Below are 20960 nucleotides of genomic sequence, written 5' to 3'. Positions count from 1 at the left end.
GTTTATTGTTGTTATGTGCTACTGTGTTAAGTTTATTGTTGTTATGTGCTACTGTGTGCAGTTTATTATTGTTATGTGCTACTGTGTGCAATTTATTTGAAGTTTCGTTCTGCAGTTTATTATTGTTATGTGCTACTGTGTGCAGTTTATTTGATGTTTATTTGTGTGCAGTTTATTTGAAGTTTATTTGTGTAGTTTATTATTGTTATGTGCTACTATGTTTAATTGAAGTTTCTTTCTGCAGTTTATTGTTGTTATGTGCTACTGTGTGCAGTTTATTATGTGCTACTGTGTGCAGTTTATTTGATGTTTATTTGTGTGCAGTTTATTTGAAGTTTCTTTATGCAGTTTATTATTGTTATGTGCTACTGTGTTTAATTGAAGTTTCTTTCTGCAGTTTATTGTTGTTATGTGCTACTGTGTTTAATTGAAGTTTATTTCTGCAGTTTATTGTTGTTATGTGCTACTGTGTAGTAGCAGAACTGGACGAGTATGAGTGCAGCGAGGGCAGTAGCAGGATTGGACAAGTGCAGTAGCAGAACTGGACGAGTATGAGTGCAGTAGCAGGATTAGGTGATGACGAGTGCAGTAGCAGAACACGAGTACAAGTGTAGTAGTAGAACTGAACAAGTATGAGTGCAGCGAGGGCAGTAGCAAAACTGGACGAGTACGAGTGCAGTAGCAGGATTGGGCGATGACGAGTGCAGTAGCAGAACTGGACGAGTATGAGTGCAGTAGCAGGATTGGACAAGTACAGTAGCAGGATTGGGCGATGACGAGTGCAGTAGCAGAACTGGACGAGTATGAGTGCAGTAGCAGGATTGGACGAGTACAGTAGCAGGATTAGATGATGAGATGAGAGTAGTAGGAGAGTGAGATTTTGTGAAGTAACATAAATGGATTATTCTCAAGGAAAAAAAAAGTAACATAAAGAATTATTCTCAGAAAAAAAAAAAAAAGTAACATAAGGGAATTAGAAGTCAAAAGAAGTAGTTAAGGGTAAAAAAGTAAATTAACTCATGGCATGTGGCAAGTGGAGAGCAGATTGTCCTTATTTGTAAGATTTGATCTTTATAAAATGATTAGAAGTTAAAAGAAGTAGTTAAGGATAAAAAAGTAAATTAACTCATGACATGTGGCAAGTGGAGAGCACATTGTCCTTATTTGTAAGATTTAGTCCTTATATGTTTAATTCAATCTTTAGATGATTTATTTGTAAAGTCATATTTTGTCAATAACTTAAATGTAATTTGTTATTTTTTTAATTCCCTCTTACCCAATACACTCTAAGGGAGTCTTCCCTAATACCCCATTAAGATTTTTTTTTTTATTTTTTTATTTTTTTTTAATACCATTTTACCCCTCACCCCTTATTTACTTAGAGAGAGAGAGAAAATAGAAGAGAGAGAAACCATAGGAGACTTCGCCGGAGCCCGTCACCGGTCGCCGGATTCCGGTCACCGGCCGCCGGATTCCGGCCAACTTTCGCCGGATTCCGGTCACCGGAATTTGTTGAAAATCTCACCGGAAAGGTTTTTTGGCCCCCAATAGACCTCTATTGCCTCCTATTGCCCCCCAATAGACGTCTATTGCCCCGATAGTCTATTGCCCCCTAATAGACGTCTATTGCCCCCCAATAGACGACTATCAGCCATGTATTGCCCCCCAATAGACGTCTATTGCCCCCCAATAGAACTTTCGGTAGCCGAAATAGGAACTAATCTTCCTAAAATTTGACAGATAAAACTTTGATTAAAGAAAAAAACGAAGAAATTATATCAATTTTAAAACGTCTATTGCCTCCCAATAGACGTCTATTGCCCCCCACAGGAATTTGCTGAAAATCTCACTGGAAATGTTTTTTTGCCCCCAATAGACATCTATTGCCCCCCAATAGACGACTATCAGTCATGTAATGCCACTCAATAGACAACTATCAGCCATGTATTGCCCCCCAATAGAGGCCTATTGCCCCTTAATAGACGTCTATTGTCCCCCAATAGAATTTTTGGTCGCCGGAATAGGAACTAATTTCCAAAAAATTAGACAAATAAAACTTTGATTAAGGAAAAAAATAAAGAGCTTACATCAATTCAAAACATCTATTGCCCCTCAATAGACATTTAACAGACCTCTATTGCCCCCCAATAGCCTTTCCGATAATTTTTTTTTCTTTTGGGCCTTTTGCCCCCATTTTTCCCACAAAAAAAAAAAGCAGAGTGAAAATGACATATCTAGCGCTCAAAGTAGATGCAGATCCCTGGAAATTACCATTATTATGATACAAACATTAACAAATTGATGTTATATTTGAATCCCGTTATTTGGGAGCTAGGCTAGCCTTAGTCCAGAGCTAGAGATACAAGCATAGAGAGGAAAAGCCGCGCATGAATTAAGAATAGAAAGCGTCGATTCAAAGATCGGGGACTGGAAACAGAGAACAAGGAGTATCTAAGAGATTCAAAATCAAAGCAAAGCCAACTGAAAAACCATAAGAATTTCTTTCAAGGCAAGAACACTGAAAATGAACCTTCAATTCTTCACCAATCACACAATAGATTCAACATCAGTTGATCAAAACCATAAGAATTTCTTTCAGGGCAAGAACTGAAAAACACATCTCCCAACAGTGAGGGATACCTTGATTGCAGAGGTGAGGACGTCGCCGACGAGATGAGTATCGGACTCGAATCCAAGCCCGATCACGACTTTCCAGTTTCGGCGGTTTTGTTTTCGGCAGCCGTGGGCGGTTCTTCTCACGGAGCTCGGTTCTCCACCTTACCACGCCGTTTTGAATCTTCTGGTGAGACTCGGTGATGTCGCTCTCCACCGTCGAGTCTATTGACGACCGCAAGATCTACTGGGAGCTGGCGAAACTCTGGCGATGCAAGATCTACTTGGAGCTGGCGAAAGCGGCGAGGACGAACCGATTCGATCGATGACATGGAGTGAAAGAAGAGATGGCCTGAATGGAGATCCGATGAGGCGGACGGAGGAGATGGCCGGAGAGAAATCGGCGGCGATGGTTGAAGACGGTGGAGAAATTGAAGACGTGTGGGGAGAGAAAGAGAGTCACGGAGAAATTGAAGACGGTGGAGAGTAGAGAGATTAGGTTTTGTAATTTCTTAATTATTTGGGGGATAAAATTGTCTTTCTGTCTTTAAATGGGTAAGTGGGAACACTAAACTCTTAGTGAGGTAAGTGGGTTAATGTTAGTCTAAATTTGTGCTTTGGGTCAAGAACCCTTTTGAATATCCAACATAAAATTAGCAATGTTAAGCGATGTGTTCGATGAACTGTTACTTAATAAATAGTTTCTATATCAAAACTAATTAGTTCTCCTTAAAAAACTCTTATCAATTTTGAATCTCCATATTTACTAAATACTAAAGAAATTCTTTAGTAATAGTGCCGGCTCAAGCCAAGCCGATGATTAAAATTACTCTTTTGCCCTCAATTTTTTTCCCCAAATTACGTCTATGCCATTCAACCTAGGTTTAAAATCCCTTAAGCATCTTTGGGCCCCTTTTTTCCTTCTCCTCGCTCTCAACTGGATTACTCTTGAGGTTTTGGAATTCAGTGAATTCACTGTTCTAGAGCCTAGGGTGAGGCTGATGAGAGAGAGGGAAGGGTGGTGATGTTGGGCATGCCCAATTCTCAGAGCTTTCCATCATGAGTTTCTTTAATTTATGACTGAAGATAATAATCTACGATTTTTATAGAGTCGTTGATCTCTGGTTTTGAATGGAACCATATCCGGAGAGCTAAACCAATCCTTCGTGATGAATAATGCAAAATGAAAAACAGTGTGATAGATGATCTATGATATTTGGTTGTTATCTTGCGCAGTGGCAGATACATGGTGCAAATTTGGGGTAGATTAAACTAAGATCTTATAACCACTGCAAGTGGCCTACTGGTTCTTGCCTCGTTGGGTGTGCTCCCCAACCTAGGTTCGAACCCCGAAGCTGTCAAAGTGGCGAGACACTGTGCCGCAATGCACAGTTGGAGCATTTCACATGCGCCGAAGGGGTTTATCTTGGGTCTAGGAAGCATTTGGGTTCCCCTTGACAAAGTCAAAAAAAAAAAAAAAAAAAAGAAGATCTTATAAGATTTTTTGTTTTTTTTTTGATAATGTTTCTCAAAATTTTAAGATTAGATTTGAGAATAATTTTTTTTTTAAATACTAAGGCCCCGTTTGGTTGGCCGGAATGTCGAAACATAAAAAGGATTTATTTTCCTTTCCAAACTGATATGGAATGGAATAGGTTTTGGAATTTCCATGTGGGTGTTTGGAACATATTGGAAATTAGATTCTGGAATTAATTTTTCCATTCCTATCGTAGTGTTTGGTAAGTCATAAGAATGAAATAGAAAATTGTAATTTCTAATAACACCCTTTTACTAATTTAAAGTACAAATATAACATCAAAACAAAAAAAACCACAGAAATTGCTTACGTCTATCATATTGTATATAGGGACTTGACCCAATTGTAGATGATTCATGTTATATAAACATAATGGTGTTTCTAATCTTGTAATCAAATGAACGTCAAACTCAAATGATAAAGAACAAAAAAAATAGGTACAATTATTCCAGATGAACAGATAAAATAGAGAGAAGATCGACCTTTGAACTCACTTTTCACCAGACACAAGAACCAATAAGAACTCATATTCACTGAAACAAGTATTCTATCATTCGTAATCCAATAACAATCCCACAAAATTGATCGAAACATACATAAAACAATAGATAATCATAAATGAAAAACTTGTATCTTGTTTGCTCAGATCTGAAGAAGAAGATAATCATATTCTTGATGTATCATCTTTTTCCTTCAGGAGCAGAAGAAAGGAATTCGAAGAGAATATATTAAAAAATAAAAAATAACAAAAATAATTCTGTAGAAGATTACCTTTGTTAGTAGAAGACTTCGACAAATTGCTTAAAGAAGACGACGGCAGTTGTAGGAAGAAGAAGGGTTATGCGATATCTTATATGTTGATCCAATAGTGGGAACTATGATCCCGAAAAGAATAATGGCGGGGGGATTTAATTTTTTTAGAGGGGCAATTTATGTAATTTTGCCTTTGACAGGGAGAAATGGAATTAGAATACCACCCCTAACTAGGTAATTCAATTCAGGCTTTATGAGGGAGTCAATTTCCAGTCAAATCTCATTTTTTATTTCCTTTCCAATCTCTATTTACAACCAAACAACACATCTGAATGGAAAATGAAATTAATTCCCATTCCATACCATGATTTCCTGCCATCCAAACGGGGCCTAATAGAAAATGTTGTAACTACATAAAAAAAAAAGGAGAAGAAAACGTGGAAAGAGAACAAAAAAAAAAAAAAAAAAGCCTTTAAGGGAAGAAATTTTTAAGAAATACTAATAAAAAATATTGTAACAAAAGAGGAAAAAAAAGGAATATAAAAATAAGGGAAAAGAAATGGGGAAAGAGCAAGGAAAAACAAAGAAGAAAAAAATGGTTCAAACCATGGACAGACTTGTAAGAAAGAGCTGAATGCACAAATGCACACTGTTTTGCCAACTGAATAACCGAGATTGGATTCTTGAAAAGTTAGCACCTATAACATATAAAGTAGTGAGGTGATTTTAGGTTGGGCTACAAACCAACCAGACCTTCAAGTGAAATGGGGAAAGAGCAAGGGGTAAAAAAAAGGAACAAAAGAAAAAAAAAGGTTTCAAACCATGGACAGACTTGTAAGAAAGAGCTGAATGCACAAATGCACACTGCTTTGCCAACTGAATAACCAAGATTGGATTCTTGAAAAGTTAGCACCTATAACATATAAAGTAGTGAGGTGATTTTAGGTTGGGCTACAAACCAACTAGACATTCAAGTGGATCCTCCATTGATCTTGCAATACCATATATGGTTTCAAAGTTAACAAATTTGCTTCTTTAAATTTTTAAAATTAACCACTTGCTAACCTAGATTTTCAAAATTCATCAAATGCTTGGACAGAGAAATGAACAAATTAATAGGTAGTACATTGGCTTGAAAACATAAGGTAGCAACTTGGCAGAAATAATACTGAGGGTAATGAATTGGCTAATTGTGAAAAGCTAGGATAACAAATTGGTTGAAATAAAAATTAAGGTAGCAAATTGGTTGAAATAAAAATTAAGATAGCAAATTGACACTAAGGTGAAACTTAAGGTAGCAAATTGACTATTAAGCCTTTTAGTTTCAATCATGGTTACTGAGCTTAATGCCTGATTTTGGGCTTTATCTCTAAACTAATGTGGTATTGCTCGTCGTAGATTGCCGAAAGTTGCGGGAACTAAAGCTGACTGAGCTCCATGAGTCAGTCACGACTGAGCTCTTTTTGGTCTGAGCTATAAATGGGAAACAGTCTAAAGTTAGGTCATCTGATCGTTGGATTGCTTTGGCCTTTATGTTTTCAGCTGTTTCTTTCTTGTATGTTGATTTCTCTGGTCTTGCTTGTTCTGGCAGATGACCATGTGAATCATGCTTTGCAGATTTCGTTTGTATTGGGCTGTGTCCCTTGTACTGTTGTTTGGCTTTGAGCCTTGTTAATTGATGCTACCCTTCGACCAAAAAATAATAATAACAAGATGTCATGCATGCGCAGGAATACGAATGTTTTTGTAGTTGCAGGAATACGAGTGTTTTTGCTAGCTAGCTATTTCGAGTGGGATGCTCAAGTCTGTTAGAGTAAATATCAGATTTTTGATTGTTCACGTGTGACATCTTTATATTAGTTGGTCAAATCAATTACATTCAGTCTCACTCAAGACTTTGTGACTGGCTAACTCCTTTTGTTCAAAAATTAATAGGATAGGAATCGATACTTTGTCTGGATGTTGATGAGACAATATGCCCAAAATGCTAGCTTCTGAGAATTTCCGGCCCAAAAAGGTTATCGGAGTTCACCTCATTTTAGGTAGTACTCCAAAATGCCATACACCCTATAACATTTGAATACAGAAACAGGACATGCTATGAACATTGTGAGCAATCCATAGTCCATACAAGTTGAGTCTAATTTATCTGCGACCAAAGACGCTTCAATCTTTTACATGAACCACTGTCATATTTCAATCAATGGCGAACCACTAATTCCACAGCCGTGACCCGAAAAGATCCATATGTATCCTGCACTCATAGCTCTGACTTCAAGAACTATTCTTTCATCCATGGTTTCAGTCTCCAGTGCATGTTCATCCTTTTCGTTTCGTCGTCATTTGTGGAAAAGAAATTATGATTTATTTTTACGTGTTGATGATTTTTAAGGGTGTGAGTGCATGGTATCTGTGTTTGTTAATAACACACTACTTACCCATTGGTGTTTCGAATATAAAAAAGCAGATCCCAATAACAATGTAGCAGAGAATAAGAACCAACCCTTTCACATAATGGGAAGTTCCATCCTGTAGAACAAAAGGAATTTGATTTAGAAGACTCCCAATAAATAGGAAGTTATGGATGTATGTAATATGAATGTGAAGATTACCTGCAAAGCAATGGATGTGGTTATCACTGCTAGAGCAAGAGACACCGTCTCGATGAGATTGAAGTTAATATCCATGTTTATGCCCATTATCCAAGCAACAACAACGCACGATGGCACCTAATCAGTGACAATTAACAGAATATTTTAAGTTAGACTCTCATAATGTTAGCTTAGGAAGTCAACAAAGCTTCAAGAACTCATGAAGTTCTAGCTTCGATTATGAATTCTCACCACGAACATAGCGATCTGAGTTGAAGATCCCAAAGAGACTCCTAAAGATATATCCTGCAATCACAAATCATGTAGATTTTAGTCATTTTACAGATGCAAAGAATTGGACTTTCCAATTTGCCATTTTATTGAAAAGGGGAAAGGAAACCTGAATTTATTTTTAGGGTTAAGTTGCTATATGTTTAGTTTTACTCACCAACTTGTTTTTTAGAGCAAATATGATTGAACCTGCATGCTCTGCTGCATTTCCAAGAATTGGAACCAAGATGAGGCTGAGGAAGCTCACAGACAAACCCCAAGATTTTGATGCATCCTAAAACAATTAGGAATTTCAGTGCATTTTAAAGTGGTAATGCACATTATATAAAATAGTGGGAATTACCTCAATTGTGCTAACCACATACTCAGACAACCAAGCTGTTGTGATTGTAACAACAAATAACCAAACAAATCCACTCCAGAAACCTACTACAGCCACATCATCATCCTCATCATCATTTGACTCCTGATCATCAGTTGCATATTTTATCAATTCATTTAAACAAAAACTCTAATGATAGTTCTGCGAGAATATATATAGCACAATTTTACGTCCTCATTGGTCAGTGGTGATTCACAATGTTATCCCAGCCTTGTAGTCGAAAAATTCCTAAGTACACCTTTGGGGTGAGTGCCGTCACCAGCTTTAATCAGCAACCTTAATTCTGTCAAACTTCCATCAAAATGGGCTCTTGACATCTTACGTGCATTTTGACGAAATTAAGGATTTGGACTAAGATCGATTAGCAGGGGCACTCATATCCCACGTGTATTACGGGAATTCTTTTACCATATAGCTAGGTAACAATGTGAATCACCCCCCACAAGGGGTATATAACCCATGTTCTTAGCTTTGTTTTTTTTCCTTTATTTACTTCCTGCATAAGTTACATCCTATACTAAGAGGGTGAAATCAAGAAAGCACATCAGAAAGTCAGCATTGCAAACTGAAGTTGAGGGATAATTACTTCGAGTGATTCGAAAAATGTGCGGTGAGTCCATAACTGGAAGAACAGGTATGTAGCATATGAAAGCAGCATGATGATACTAAGGGCCCTTGATAGCTCGAGTATTTGGACTTCTTTACCAGTGGAGTCCCCGGCATATTGAAGCAACATAGGCAGCATATGACAGAATGCACCTAGCATTAGAAGGAGCGAGTTCACATGGGCCTGCCTCTGTGAATTAAATAGAATTAAAATACCGAAATTTATATGAATTTTGCTAGTTGGGTATTCCAGATTGTGATGAGATCTTACTCTTTCGAATTTTTGCTCACTTCTTAGGTTGGCAAGGCCACCACAGAAAAGTGATGTCCCGAGGACTAAAAGAAGATTTGAAAGAACTGATCCCAAGAGAGAGTACTTGAGCAATCGCAATTTGTTTTGACTTAGAGCTGAAATTGCGATAATTAGCTCTGTGGCATTTCCAAATGTTGCATTTAGAAGCCCTCCAACTGCAAAAGAAAAATAAAAATAAAAAAAATAAAAAATCTCGAATTGAAATCGAGTTAGTGACAGTTTTAAACTCAATTCAAACCAAAAAAATGTAATAGGGGGAAATGAATTTTTAGGTACCTGTTGGACCAGTGTAGTATGCTACTTGTCTGCAATGTGAAATACAAAATGCCAGTGGAAATGGATTAACTAAAAGAAATTGTGTACATCAGCATTTGAAGATTATTGTTGATAAGAATTTGTAGTATGACATACTCTGTGAGAAAGCTGACTCGCTCAGCAAGTAAGGTTAATCCAAGCAAACTCATAGAAAAAACCCAGGCCTGTCAAAATGAGAGAGAAAATAGTTGGAAGGACTACTTTTCAGGGTGTAACTAGAGATTAGAAGTGATTCTTGACACTTATTCAATGTTAATCTTGTTGATATGATAGGGCTCTTATTGGACCGAGTTTTTTTTTTAACTATCAAAAGCGCTTTTAGCAATGTTCGACGAAAATAGTTTGTAGTGCTTTCAGAAGTACAGATGACATTTTCTCAGGAAGCACCTCACAAAGTCACAAATGCTCCCAAGTGCTTTAGAAGAAACGATTGATTTCGATCTTATAAAAATTATGCTCTTCTAACAACAAAAGCGCTTCCAACAAAATTGCTATTGAACAAATGTGCTTCCTAGTATAGATTCTATGAATCCTCAATCCTTGCATTTAGCGATCTATATAACAGTATATGTCATTATCTCCATACCAACCAAGTTTGCCATAAAGAAATTTCTGAATTCTAAGCATACAAAGTTAACAAGCACTGACCTTTCCAAAGCCACAGTAGACAGCAACAAAGGATAGAGGAATGGTGGGAAGGAGTACCGAAAGCTTGGTCCCCAAAAGAACAACCTGAAAATTGATGAGTACCTTCCTAACCTTCCCATTTTGCACACTAATAGGTAGTAGTGTAGGAACCGACTTGTTTTGCAGCGAAGAAGATGACAATTGTCTAGCAGTCATGCCATGGTGAACCTCCTCCTCGTTACTACTCGTGCTCTTCAAGTTGCCATTTTCCAAGAGGTGTTCTTTGTTCGAATCCATGTTGTAAGTTGGTGCCACAAACAAAACTGGAATAGAGCAACTGAACAGAGAAGAATCAATTTTCTGTTTAGTATAGACGTATAGGTTCAAGTTTTGGTTGAGAGGCTAATTTAGGTCTGTAATATACAGTTATCAGTAACTGTGAGAATTCATTGGAATGGACCTAATGGTTCCCCATGTGTATGACATTAGCACTGACATATCTGCCATAACATTTAGCTGAGATAACTGTGGTTTGGTGAATGATGCATGCTAAAGTGCAAAAGTTCTATTATAATCTGGAGTATGACATACTCTAGTGTGCGGTAAAAGAATTTGAAATAGAATATATATATATTAGGATAGAAATGGACATCTGGGAATTTCAAATATGCAGAAGGTAATCTGTGTAACACAATTATTGGAAATGTTTATTATGTAGGTCATCTTTCAAGTATCATCCATGTGAAAAATTACCCAAATCAATCGTTTAATCATCATATGTACCATCAATAATATCTTGGTTTTAGGGAAAGATTAATTGTAGAAATTTCAATATGACCAAACCATTTCCGATTGGCTGATCTTTTTTGGATGACAATATTTGCAGAAAGACGTAAAAATGAACAGTTGCGAACTTATGTGGTTAATCTTCAATAAATGCAGAGAAGATGTACCTATCATGCGGTGCATTTTATACCAATTCTGACCAACACTAATAGCTCTCCTATTTACTGAATTGCAATTCAGCAATGTCTTTGAAGATTTTACTGGGTTTGATTAGAAATGCCAAAGAAGTAAAAACATACAAATGACAAAGACAAGCCACCAACTCGGATGAGTCGGATCCATGGATTTAATATGTTGTCTCCTTTTCTGGTACATCATGTTAACTACTAATCCAATGAGTAAAATGATGAAGTTGGTTGAAAAAATAAAAAATAACAGCACTGTAAAGAAAATCGAAAAAGAAAAAACCAATCGTTGATCAACTAACCTTCTACTTAAGTGAATCACATGCAATATCTGGAAGAATTATTCGGGCCTTCTTCCCTGCAGAGATGAATAATTGCTTTTGGGATCATTAACCATTAAAATCACTTCCACCATGATCTCTGTATTTTTGGCTTCAGTCCTGTATTTGTTTATTTCATTTTTATGGGAAGGACTTAATGGGAATTAACATTAATAAAGATTTTGGGTGCTACAATATCGTTTTGACTTTTGATAGGGATTACCATCCATCCGAGTATTACATGGATATAATTGTAAAACCATTCAGCAACTAAATCATCCCCCAGAAATTTGTTGCAAATTAAATCTTACACATGCTAAATAGTAAATACAATTGTGCTCAACAATACAAAACCATTTTCAAGACTAGTTCTTTCAGTTCATATTCCTAATTCCAATGTGCAAATTGCAGATCGCTCAAAGACATCAGCCACTAAAGAAAAGAATGGTGGGCATGCCAATACAAGATGGTTAATTCTAAGTAAAGCTTCTAAGAATTCACTATTTGGTCGCCGTTTGTAGTACTTTCTCTAGGTTTGATGCAATACACCCGGGAGCCCAGATGCATTACTTCAAGACCAGCATCCTCACACCCTGTGAAGAACAGTGATTCGTCCTCTTTTCCAATTCTTCGTCTCCAACTCATCAGAAATGACGGCCGAGGTAAACTGAAAGATTGTCCTGTGAGCAAGAAGTAAATAAAAATTAGCATAGATTTAGGCATCTACTATGTAAATCGATAGAATTTTCCACCACAGTAATACCAGTTGGCTCGTCCTTGGGTCGAGGCTGTGATTCATTCTCCTTTGGCTTGTAAGATGTGAGGAGAAACGAAAGACTTTTTATCAAATTTGGATACTGTTTCACATCTGCAAGCAACCAAGAAATATGAACAGTTTGCATATTGTTTCTGAGAAAAAATGAATTGAATCATGGCGGTAAGAAACTTACACAATAAGATATCACTCGCAATAATTAGGTCCCAGTCTGGATCCCTATTAGGGAAGCTGTCACCCCAGGTATCTGGAAAAAAAAAAAAGTATGTTCATGAATTTAACAAAATCCTATCCACAATATTTAAAAAACAAAATGAATCAATTAGAATGCCAATACAATTTCAGTCTTGCGCACATCAAATCAAAGTCGATCCAACACAAAAACAAAATGCAAGAATGAACAGAAGTTTGAATGGCATGAAACTACAAACAAACAATGATCCACATTTGCACAGTACGGGGGTGAACAAAAAAAAAGCACCAGTATCAGAATGGCCGGGAAGACCTTAGCAGATGATATTTTTGAATTCCTTTTTATGATGTGAAATTTTTTTCCAACAATTCAGAACAATGAAAGTTCAAACCAAAATAGAATATCCAATGACATTCAGTTTAGGCAGTTGGAACCCCAAAATTTAGCATCTGCAATAGTTAAGACTTAAATGTCAGAACTCACGCTTTATATGAGGGAGAGCAGGTGCAATTCCATTTACCCTGCAGTTGTAAGCTATATTCTCTTCAATTTCTTGATCATTATAGTCTGATGTAGTGATGTCAAGATTACACAATCTTTGTAGGAAAATGGCCAAAGCACCAGTACCACTGCCAGTAAGTAAATTAACATCAGCAAAATTGACTAATAAACTACCAAACTCAAAATATATTCCAAGCAGTTTAATTACTGACAAATTGAACAGTCATATATATGGTATAATATGAATGAAGAACATCCGATGGAAAAGCAAAACCTATGAGTTAGATTCAATTCATCACTGTGAATTCGACATGTGATGTTTTATCACAGTTTAAAGCCACAGGATTTGAACATTTAATTAGAAAAGAAGTAGAAAACAGAAAACAGTAATGTTACACTCTGTATCTAGGGTTCATGAGAAGACATTGCATACATCTTTGCACAGGTTTTCCTCAGAAATCAGTCCAACTACCAGCAGGTAAACAAAACTTCATCTTACAAAGAACAAAATGAAGGTATACCATATATTTAAAAAGATAGTATTAACATAATGCAATTATTACTTGGGAGCCCTGAGGTCAAAGAAGAGAAAAAATAATGCATTCAAGTATTATTGTCCATGCCTGGCCAGGAGTGTGATGATTCCACTAACAAATGGATGTCAAAGCTTTGAGAAATACCTGCCCAGTTCAATACAATGCCGTCCCTCAATCAATGGCCTGTTTTGAATTAACCATTCTGCAAATGCAAATGTCCCCGGCCAGAGTAAATTGGCATTCAGCTGATGAAATGAAAATTCTCGAACGATCAACTCCTGGAACAAGCCAAGATTCACATATTTATTTCAATAATTTGAGATTCAAACTCTAGAGGCCAAGGAATAACAAAGACCAGGCGAAATACACTGAAAAATAGAAATCAAATACAGAATTTTTAAGTGCCACAACCTTCTAAGAAATACTCAGGAAGAACGAAAAAAACCCAGGGGGAAAAGGTCAAAATAACTCTTGTAGAAGAGCTGCTGCTACTATGTAAGTAAATGCATCACTAAGTATCCAATTAAATACAGTTGAATACATACATGCTCGTCTATATATTTGATTCCTCCATTAAACACCAGATAAGTATGAAGTTAAAGTTGGTTTCTAAACAAGAATAGAACATGTAAACTCATCACAAATTTGCAAATTTCATTGCACAGCTTCCACATTCTGTCACTACCAAAGCTCAAATGTACTATATTATTCCTAAACAGCTCATGAAAAGCATTTGCTTGTCACCAGCCATAGAAATTTAAAGTGGAAACTCACACATTCCAGCATTCAAGCTCAAAACTTTCAATAGGGAAAGATCAACTCTGACATTATAAATATCAATACAAGTTTACAAATGGACCTATGAAAGTCAAAATTACGTTTCTGGGTGTTGACCTGATAAAAAAAAAGAATAGATATTTACCATTCCAGGAAACTGATGCTTCCTCTCTACGAAGCTTTGCTGGGTCTCTGTGTTTTCCTCACCTGCAAATAACAACACCCACCCAGTAAGTCAAAATTTCACTAAAATTGAGAGTTGGTTAGAGAAACAGAGAGAGAGTGTATGTATGTAACCACTGGAAGAGTCGTCGTCGTTGGCAAAAAGGGAAGATGGGGAAAAGAGAGCTATGTCCATCTTTGCTTCTTCTTCTTCTGCTCAGAAATCAAACCCAGAAGGAATTACTTAACAATGGAGAACACAAAGGGGGAGAATATTAAGCCCAACATAGGCAACGATGGCCCATAAAGCCCACCAAAAGAGATGTACAATGGGCAAAGCAAGGACCAGCCCACAGTGTTTTTTTCTTTCTTTTTGATAATTTTTTTTAATTTCTAAATTTGTTTTATAAAATGAATATATGATCATTTTGTTTTCAAAGTTTTATTTAACATGATTGGAGAAACATCCTGGGAAATAATAATTTTTTGGAGTATAGGAGAAGTGCCGGAGTAGGGTTTTGTAGCAATTGTCCAAATGTTTGCAAAGGGTAAGGAAAAAAAGAAGAGGCGCTGTGAATTTCTGTTTAAATTATGGCTCTATATATATGGAGGCAAATTGTTTGGCTAGTTCTCGTTTCAGAAGTGACCAGGATGGTTTATTATCTGGATTTTGGGGATGGGATGCGGGACTAGAGAGCAAATTTGGCCTATATTCATGTCCAAGAGACCAAGACATCATTTTCTTCTAATTTAGAAAATGATGGCTCAATCATTTTTCTTTCCGGATTTGGGTACACTTAGCCCAGATTACATTGTCATGGTTGAAGATTATGGAATCTGATATGTTTTTCAACTTTCATGGTGTTATTTCAACTAGCTTGCAAACATATGCTCTGCATGTATAAGAAAATTTCTCAATTTTTTTTTTTGATTAAGGAATAATTCATTCATATGCAAAGAACTACAATAAGGAGTATATAGTAGCCTCATTAAACCTTCCATAAATCAGATAGGAAGAGTACCACACTCCATTTTATCAATACTCAAGTACTTGACTCATAAACTAAAACTGAGGAGAGCCACTGTGGCTCAATCAACCACCAATAGGTAGGGAAAGGCAAAGATAAAGCCTCCCTTGCTACCTGATGTGCAGCGTTATTACAAACTCTGGGAACATGGCCCCAACTATAGGACTGAAAGGAACTTAAGAGAGTCTTTGCTTCATCTACCAAAGCACCATCAATGCTAAAGTCTTCCGGAGTAGAGTCCACGGCCGATATCACATTCTGAGCATCACCTTCAATTAGAAAGAAAAGAAATAGTAAAAATTATTTTAAAAAAAATACAAAATGTTAGGAAATTATATGATAGTGGATAGTTATTTGCAGGGAAGGTGTATTATACTTTTATCTCTTTTAATTTCGAATTTTGATTTTGTGATTTACCATATTACTCCTTCAATATTAGAATTAAATTAAAATTAACATATGATTGAAAGATTATTAGGTATTTTTACACTCACTTTGGCTAACAAAGGGATCTGTTAAATATATAGATAATAAAAAAACTGAAAAAAAAATTGTGTTTGCATCTTCCAACTGAGTAATAATATGTTTATTATGTCGTTGAGTGGTCGATTACAATATCGAATAAAATTGTGTCGTTGAATGGTCGATTATAATATCAAATAAAGTAGTAATGAAACAATAGGGAATCTAAAAAGTGAAAGGGTTTTACTTCAAGTTGGCATTTTTTCCATTGGGTAATACCCGCGGGTAATACACCCACCCAGCAACTAAAATGGGTACTACCCATGATACCCATACCCGGTTTAATTTTTCGCGGGTATTTCCATACCCACCCATCGGGTAAATGGGTACCCATCTACCCATCTACTTTCTTTAATTTTTTCCCAGAAAAAAAAAAAAAAAAAAAAAAAAACCTCTACTCTCTTTCTCTGGGAAAACCGACGTCAGTTCCTTCAGTTCTTCATCTCAATCCTAATTCCTAACCTCATTCACCCAAAAAGCTTGAAGAGGACGAAGCAAGCTTCACCATCGGAGACGAGAACAAGCACGACAAGCCTCCCATCGCCGGCTTCTGTGACGTTGACGGCGTTGAAGCTGTAGATGATGAAGATCGGGATCTCAATTCGAAATCAAAGGAGGAAGGAAGAGCGCTGTCCATCAACGACGGAACTCAGGAGCTCAATTCGAAATTAAGGGAGGAAGGAAGGGACCTGTTGTACTGGTAATCAAATTTGAGAAGATGAAGATCTGAAATTGGTTATTGATAATCTAATTTGAGAAGATGAAAATTTGGGATTGATAGCCAGACGTGAAAAAGTTTCTTTCTTTTTCATTTTTTCATCTTTTTTTTTTTTTTTAATCATGAACTTAATTCTGTACTATAGAATCTGTAGGAAGTTTTGATTAAAAAAATATAATAATAAAAATAAATATGTAGGAAGTTTTGATAAAAATAAAAATAAAAAAAATTTTGAATAAGTTTTATGGATATGGGTACCCGCGGAAATACCCATACCCGAGCGGGTTATCTAACACCCATTACTCATTTACCCATGGGTAATCTACTGGTACTTATACCCAAATATTTTTACCCAAATGGAGCGGGTACCCATGATTACCCATACCCATGGGTTTTTATGCCATCCCTAGTTTTACTCATGTGATTGGTGTGATTTGGATTCCTGGCTTTGATTTTTTTAATGTGATTGATGCATTTGAACTTTTGAAGGTTGGCCTTTTGCGGTGGTGATAGGGTAGTGAAGTTGGGAGAGACTGGCCTTTTTGAGGAATGCTAGGCTATTTCTCTCTCTTCTATAAAGATACGAGGGAACATAGTGAACATAGTGGCAGGATGAAACTGAGTGTCGTCGGATCTCTTCGCCGGCGGCAACATAGTGGGAAAACTGCGTTTGTGATAATTATGCTTCGTTGTAATCGAGTTATCTTTCCGGTATGTCACCGTTATGTCAAAGCAAATGGATTAGCCAATAATACACTCTTTGCTAATTGGTGCTTGTTTGAATACATGTATTTTGTAGAGACTCCAGATATCATTTCAGGACGTACTTTAGATGCTTATTGTAATCAGGGGTTTAGACTCAATGTCCCCCCCCTTGTATTCTGCAGTTTCATCACTTTTATAAATAGAGGCTTGAGGGCAGCGGCACCCCCTTCTTTCAAAAAAAATAAAATAAATAAAGATACGAGTGAACTGAAAAATAGCTCAAGGGCTATAGATGGAGAAAAAAAAAATTAAAAACAACTTTAACTGTTGTGTAATTTAACAGTAAAAACTATAAGAAGTTAACACGTGTCGGATTGTGACTCACACACACTCATCTTAAGTGTGAGCCTAGCACTTCCCTTTTTCTTCTGTCTCGCACCAAACAAGACGTAGAACGTGTACGATGTTCTTGACTTCTTGTAGTTGTAAAGTGTGAAAGAATTTAACACAAACCGCCCAGTGCTTAGTCGTTACGAAACAGAAAGGGCCTATATATTACGTTACGAACCAGAGAGGGCCTACATATTACGTTAGTCCTTGCCTCGTCAGAACTGAAACAACCAGAGAATCCATGCCAGTAACACCTCCAGGGTAATCACAGAGAAAGAGAGAGAGAGAGGGATGGTGGGACCTTCAAGACCTCAGTTTGTGCTGTTTGGCTCCTCCATCGTTCAGTACAGTTTCAGCAATGGAGGCTGGGGTGCCATTCTTGCAGACTTGTATTCTCGTAAGGTACTGGTTTCTCTGTTTCTCACTTATTCTTATTCATGTCATTAATAAAAGCTAATTCCTCATGCATGGTTGATCAATTTCCTCGACTTGTTAAGTTCTGGGCTTCCATGGAATAGGTTGGATTGGGAATTCTTGATCATCAATGAATATTATTTCCTTCTGTTTATTTATTTGTTATTTATTTTGTGTATTTTTGTGTTGTTTAATAAGGAAAATTAAGATTTCTTGTCAAACATATTTTAACTATTAAGGCTGATCAGAACTAATCAACATGATTAGTTCATACACATGGGTACGGTGATTACCATAATTTCTCGGTGGTGGGTTCCATGTTCCTTGATCAATCTCTTTCAACTTTATTCATGCATATGCTCTTCTTATCTTGCATAGTTGCATGCATCTTGTTATCTCTGTTTGGCCATGTATAAATTGCTCACTGATTGATTGATGTAAGCTCGTTATGTTTAAATTTTATTAATTGTGTTTTGCTTCCAACAATCAAAACTGCTGCCGAGTTTTGTTTGTGTTTCTATGGGGTGAAAAAGATAATAGTTGATATAACACGTTATGGTTGTTAGTTTGATATACATTGTTTGGTGTGAATTCATTGTATTCGATCGAGAGTCTTGTTTATTGCTTTGCAGATGTAATAATGTATAAGAAGAGTACATTCTTGGAGTCTTGGTTAAGTCTCTGTCTCTTTAAGGTTTGGGGACCGGTTGTTCTTTGCGAAGTCAGGTAGCTAGATTGGATTTGGAGATGAAGTAAATAAGTCGGGATCAATTCTTTTGTAATAACTTATCACTTATTATTAGATTAAACCTGTATAAGAGTATGGGAATGTAGCTAGGATCTAAATTATAATAGAGAAGCAAATGACCACCATTATATATTGGGAGAATTTTTGTTAGTGGGAACACCAAACACACCATACTGGTTTTATTCCACTACAACCTAACAAGCACTAAAGAACCAATTAAAGAAGGAAAGGTTAGAGGACTATAGATGAAAAGTTGGGTCTGGGTGTTTCTACAAGTAGTTTAATCTTCTGGGTAGTGGTTGCTTTACTTCTGTTTCCATCGATCACGATGAGCCACCTAGTAAAGCTCATTTGTCTCTTTCTTAAAGAAACATTGCTTATCTAAGATTCTAAGAACAATAGTCAACATGTGTATGCAGGATTTGGGTCGTAATATATATGATGGTTCCTTTTAAGATGTGAAAAGTTGCGTCATATGTTAAAAGACCATTATACAACTTCCTTCCCCAATTCAAATTTTACCTTACCCTCAAGGATCTACTCACCATGGGTGAGTTTTACTCTTAATTTTCTTTTATCCATCTTTCAAACAACATACTTCTAGGGTGTAATGGTAACACCGATCCCTTTGTGCCTTTGTGGTTCTTCTTGTGTTAACCTAGAGGATGATATTGATGTCCACTATATGTTAATTTGAAGTTAAACATGCTTAAGTTTTTATGTAAATTGCATCTTGTGTGAATAGGCTGATATACTTCTTCGAGGATACGCTGGTTGGAACTCGAGGCGTGCTCTAAAGGTTTTAGAGCAGGTTTTTCCGAAGGTATTCTGTACTTACTGAATTCAGACTCGGGTTCAAGAACTTTATACCATGTAATTAGTGACTGCAAGTTGAGTAGGAAATGCTTCCTGATATTTTGTGTAGTTTGTTGCTGATGTTGTGTAACTGTGTTTTGACATAGGATGCAACTATTCAGCCATCATTGGTGATAGTCTATTTCGGTGGTAATGATTCAATGCGCCCTAATCCACTAGGCCTAGGCCCTCATGTACCTCTTTCTGAATATGTAGAAAATATGAGGAAGATTGCTACTCATTTACAGAGCCTTTCAGAGAAAACTCGCATTATCTTTCTCTCTGCTCCTCCTGTCAACGAGGAACAAATTCGTGAGCATTTAAGGTACTTAGTTATGATAAAAATATTGTGTTAGGTTTCTTCGTTTCCTTCTTCAGAGTTCTAAGAGCTTTTTTTTCCCCCTTCCATTTCTCCATTTTCAAAATGAGAACCAGTGGCATAATTGGGGAGCTGAATCGAACAAACAAGCTATGCAAAATATATTCAGATGCTTGTTTAGAGCTGTGCAGAGAGATGGATATCAAGGCTGTTGATCTCTTCACTTCAATTCAGAAGAGAAAAGACTGGGAAACTACTTGCTTTACGTAAGTTCGATTTCATATAAAAGCTCATGTTTCCATTAACTGAATATTAATCACTGGTTCAATGTATAATATTCTTGGTGCAGTGATGGAGTCCATTTTTCATCTGAGGGGAGCAAGATTGTGGCGGAGGAGATATTAAAGGTCCTTAAAGAGGCGAACTGGGAAAGCAGCCTGCATTGGACGTCATTGGCAACGGAATTCGGAGAGGATTCCCCTTATGATCCCGTCGGTATTGATGGAAAAACTATGAATGTCTCAGAGGATGGCGTTGCGAGACTTATGCAGTGGGGAATAAGCAACGGGTATTAAGATTTAGACCATACATTTCCATAGCTTGTGTATGTACTTGGTAACATCTCTCACCAATGATCAAACTCATCCGTTCTCCGATTGGTTGAGAACAATCCTTATGCACGTTTACCTTAACTAGTTGCAATGAACGAATCATCACTTTATGTCTTGACCAAATGAGGATAGTATCTCATAATAGATAATTGAAGTGTATGTTGTAAGTTGCCATTGAAAAGTCAATAAAGCTCGATATTGTTGAGTCATTCATATGCATTGAAAATAAAAATGGATAGTTTCAGTAGATATCCACTTTCACAAAATATATATTTCCAATATGGGACTTGAGCAACCTTCTTCAAGTAATTAAAATTAAATTAACAAGGAGCTGTAAAAACAAACCTACCTCAGTCCTTACCCGTTACAACGAATGGTCTATCTTAT

General features: G+C 36.6%; 3 protein-coding genes across 5 annotated transcripts; 1 reads left to right on the top strand and 2 right to left on the bottom strand.

The window, feature by feature from the left end:
* Positions 1 to 6895: 6895 nt before the first annotated feature.
* Positions 6896 to 11437, bottom strand: LOC133721694 (vacuolar cation/proton exchanger 3-like). 2 transcript variants are annotated; one of them, XM_062148378.1, is made up of 12 exons: positions 11302 to 11437; positions 10050 to 10365; positions 9498 to 9565; positions 9363 to 9391; positions 9045 to 9241; positions 8754 to 8963; positions 8129 to 8251; positions 7943 to 8059; positions 7747 to 7800; positions 7516 to 7632; positions 7342 to 7432; positions 6896 to 7246 (listed from the first exon to the last, which is right to left on the bottom strand). In XM_062148378.1, the coding sequence occupies exons 2-12, from the start codon at positions 10323 to 10325 to the stop codon at positions 7185 to 7187; spliced, it is 1344 nt and encodes a 447-aa protein (XP_062004362.1). In that variant the 5' UTR covers positions 10326 to 10365; positions 11302 to 11437; the 3' UTR covers positions 6896 to 7184. The 2 variants fall into 2 exon arrangements, with proteins under 2 accessions (XP_062004362.1, XP_062004361.1); XM_062148377.1 differs by lacking the exon at positions 11302 to 11437 and having other exon boundaries at positions 10050 to 10423.
* A 137-nt stretch (positions 11438 to 11574) lies between these two features.
* On the bottom strand, positions 11575 to 14524 carry LOC133721835 (protein N-terminal and lysine N-methyltransferase EFM7). The gene is made up of 7 exons (XM_062148576.1): positions 14399 to 14524; positions 14247 to 14308; positions 13469 to 13602; positions 12771 to 12916; positions 12270 to 12341; positions 12083 to 12187; positions 11575 to 11999 (listed from the first exon to the last, which is right to left on the bottom strand). The coding sequence occupies exons 1-7, from the start codon at positions 14457 to 14459 to the stop codon at positions 11809 to 11811; spliced, it is 771 nt and encodes a 256-aa protein (XP_062004560.1). The 5' UTR covers positions 14460 to 14524; the 3' UTR covers positions 11575 to 11808.
* A 3221-nt stretch (positions 14525 to 17745) lies between these two features.
* LOC133720148 (GDSL esterase/lipase WDL1-like) lies at positions 17746 to 20782 on the top strand. 2 transcript variants are annotated; one of them, XM_062146322.1, is made up of 5 exons: positions 17746 to 18028; positions 19534 to 19611; positions 19751 to 19968; positions 20079 to 20228; positions 20312 to 20782. In XM_062146322.1, exons 1-5 carry the CDS (start codon positions 17918 to 17920, stop codon positions 20535 to 20537), a joined length of 783 nt encoding a protein of 260 aa, XP_062002306.1. In that variant the 5' UTR covers positions 17746 to 17917; the 3' UTR covers positions 20538 to 20782. The 2 variants fall into 2 exon arrangements, with proteins under 2 accessions (XP_062002306.1, XP_062002305.1); XM_062146321.1 differs by having other exon boundaries at positions 20073 to 20228.
* The last annotated feature ends 178 nt before the right edge of the window (positions 20783 to 20960 follow it).

The sequence above is a fragment of the Rosa rugosa genome, chromosome 7 (genome assembly GCF_958449725.1).
Source record: "Rosa rugosa chromosome 7, drRosRugo1.1, whole genome shotgun sequence".
Lineage (NCBI taxonomy): Eukaryota > Viridiplantae > Streptophyta > Magnoliopsida > Rosales > Rosaceae > Rosa > Rosa rugosa.
Note: the sequence above shows the minus strand (reverse complement) of the source record. Positions and strands in the feature narration are given on the sequence as shown.

What these genes read in the sequence shown, in the direction of transcription:
- LOC133721835 (XM_062148576.1), bottom strand. Translation starts at nt 14,459, where the DNA reads ATGGACATAGCTCTCTTTTCCCCATCTTCCCTTTTTGCCAACGACGAC. An exon ending in AGCATCAGTTTCCTGGAATG is followed by an intron (nt 13,603 to 14,246) that starts GTAAATATCTAT and finishes GGCTTGTTCCAG; the next exon opens with GAGTTGATCGTTCGAGAATT. An exon ending in ACCCAAGGACGAGCCAACTG is followed by an intron (nt 12,000 to 12,082) that starts GTATTACTGTGG and finishes TCTTGCTCACAG; the next exon opens with GACAATCTTTCAGTTTACCT.
- LOC133720148 (XM_062146321.1), top strand. Translation starts at nt 17,918, where the DNA reads ATGGTGGGACCTTCAAGACCTCAGTTTGTGCTGTTTGGCTCCTCCATC. An exon ending in CAGACTTGTATTCTCGTAAG is followed by an intron (nt 18,029 to 19,533) that starts GTACTGGTTTCT and finishes TTGTGTGAATAG; the next exon opens with GCTGATATACTTCTTCGAGG. An exon ending in CAAATTCGTGAGCATTTAAG is followed by an intron (nt 19,969 to 20,072) that starts GTACTTAGTTAT and finishes TTTCAAAATGAG; the next exon opens with AACCAGTGGCATAATTGGGG.
- LOC133721694 (XM_062148378.1), bottom strand. Translation starts at nt 10,325, where the DNA reads ATGGATTCGAACAAAGAACACCTCTTGGAAAATGGCAACTTGAAGAGC. An exon ending in TCTACTGTGGCTTTGGAAAG is followed by an intron (nt 9,566 to 10,049) that starts GTCAGTGCTTGT and finishes TCATTTTGACAG; the next exon opens with GCCTGGGTTTTTTCTATGAG. An exon ending in ATACTACACTGGTCCAACAG is followed by an intron (nt 9,242 to 9,362) that starts GTACCTAAAAAT and finishes TTTCTTTTGCAG; the next exon opens with TTGGAGGGCTTCTAAATGCA.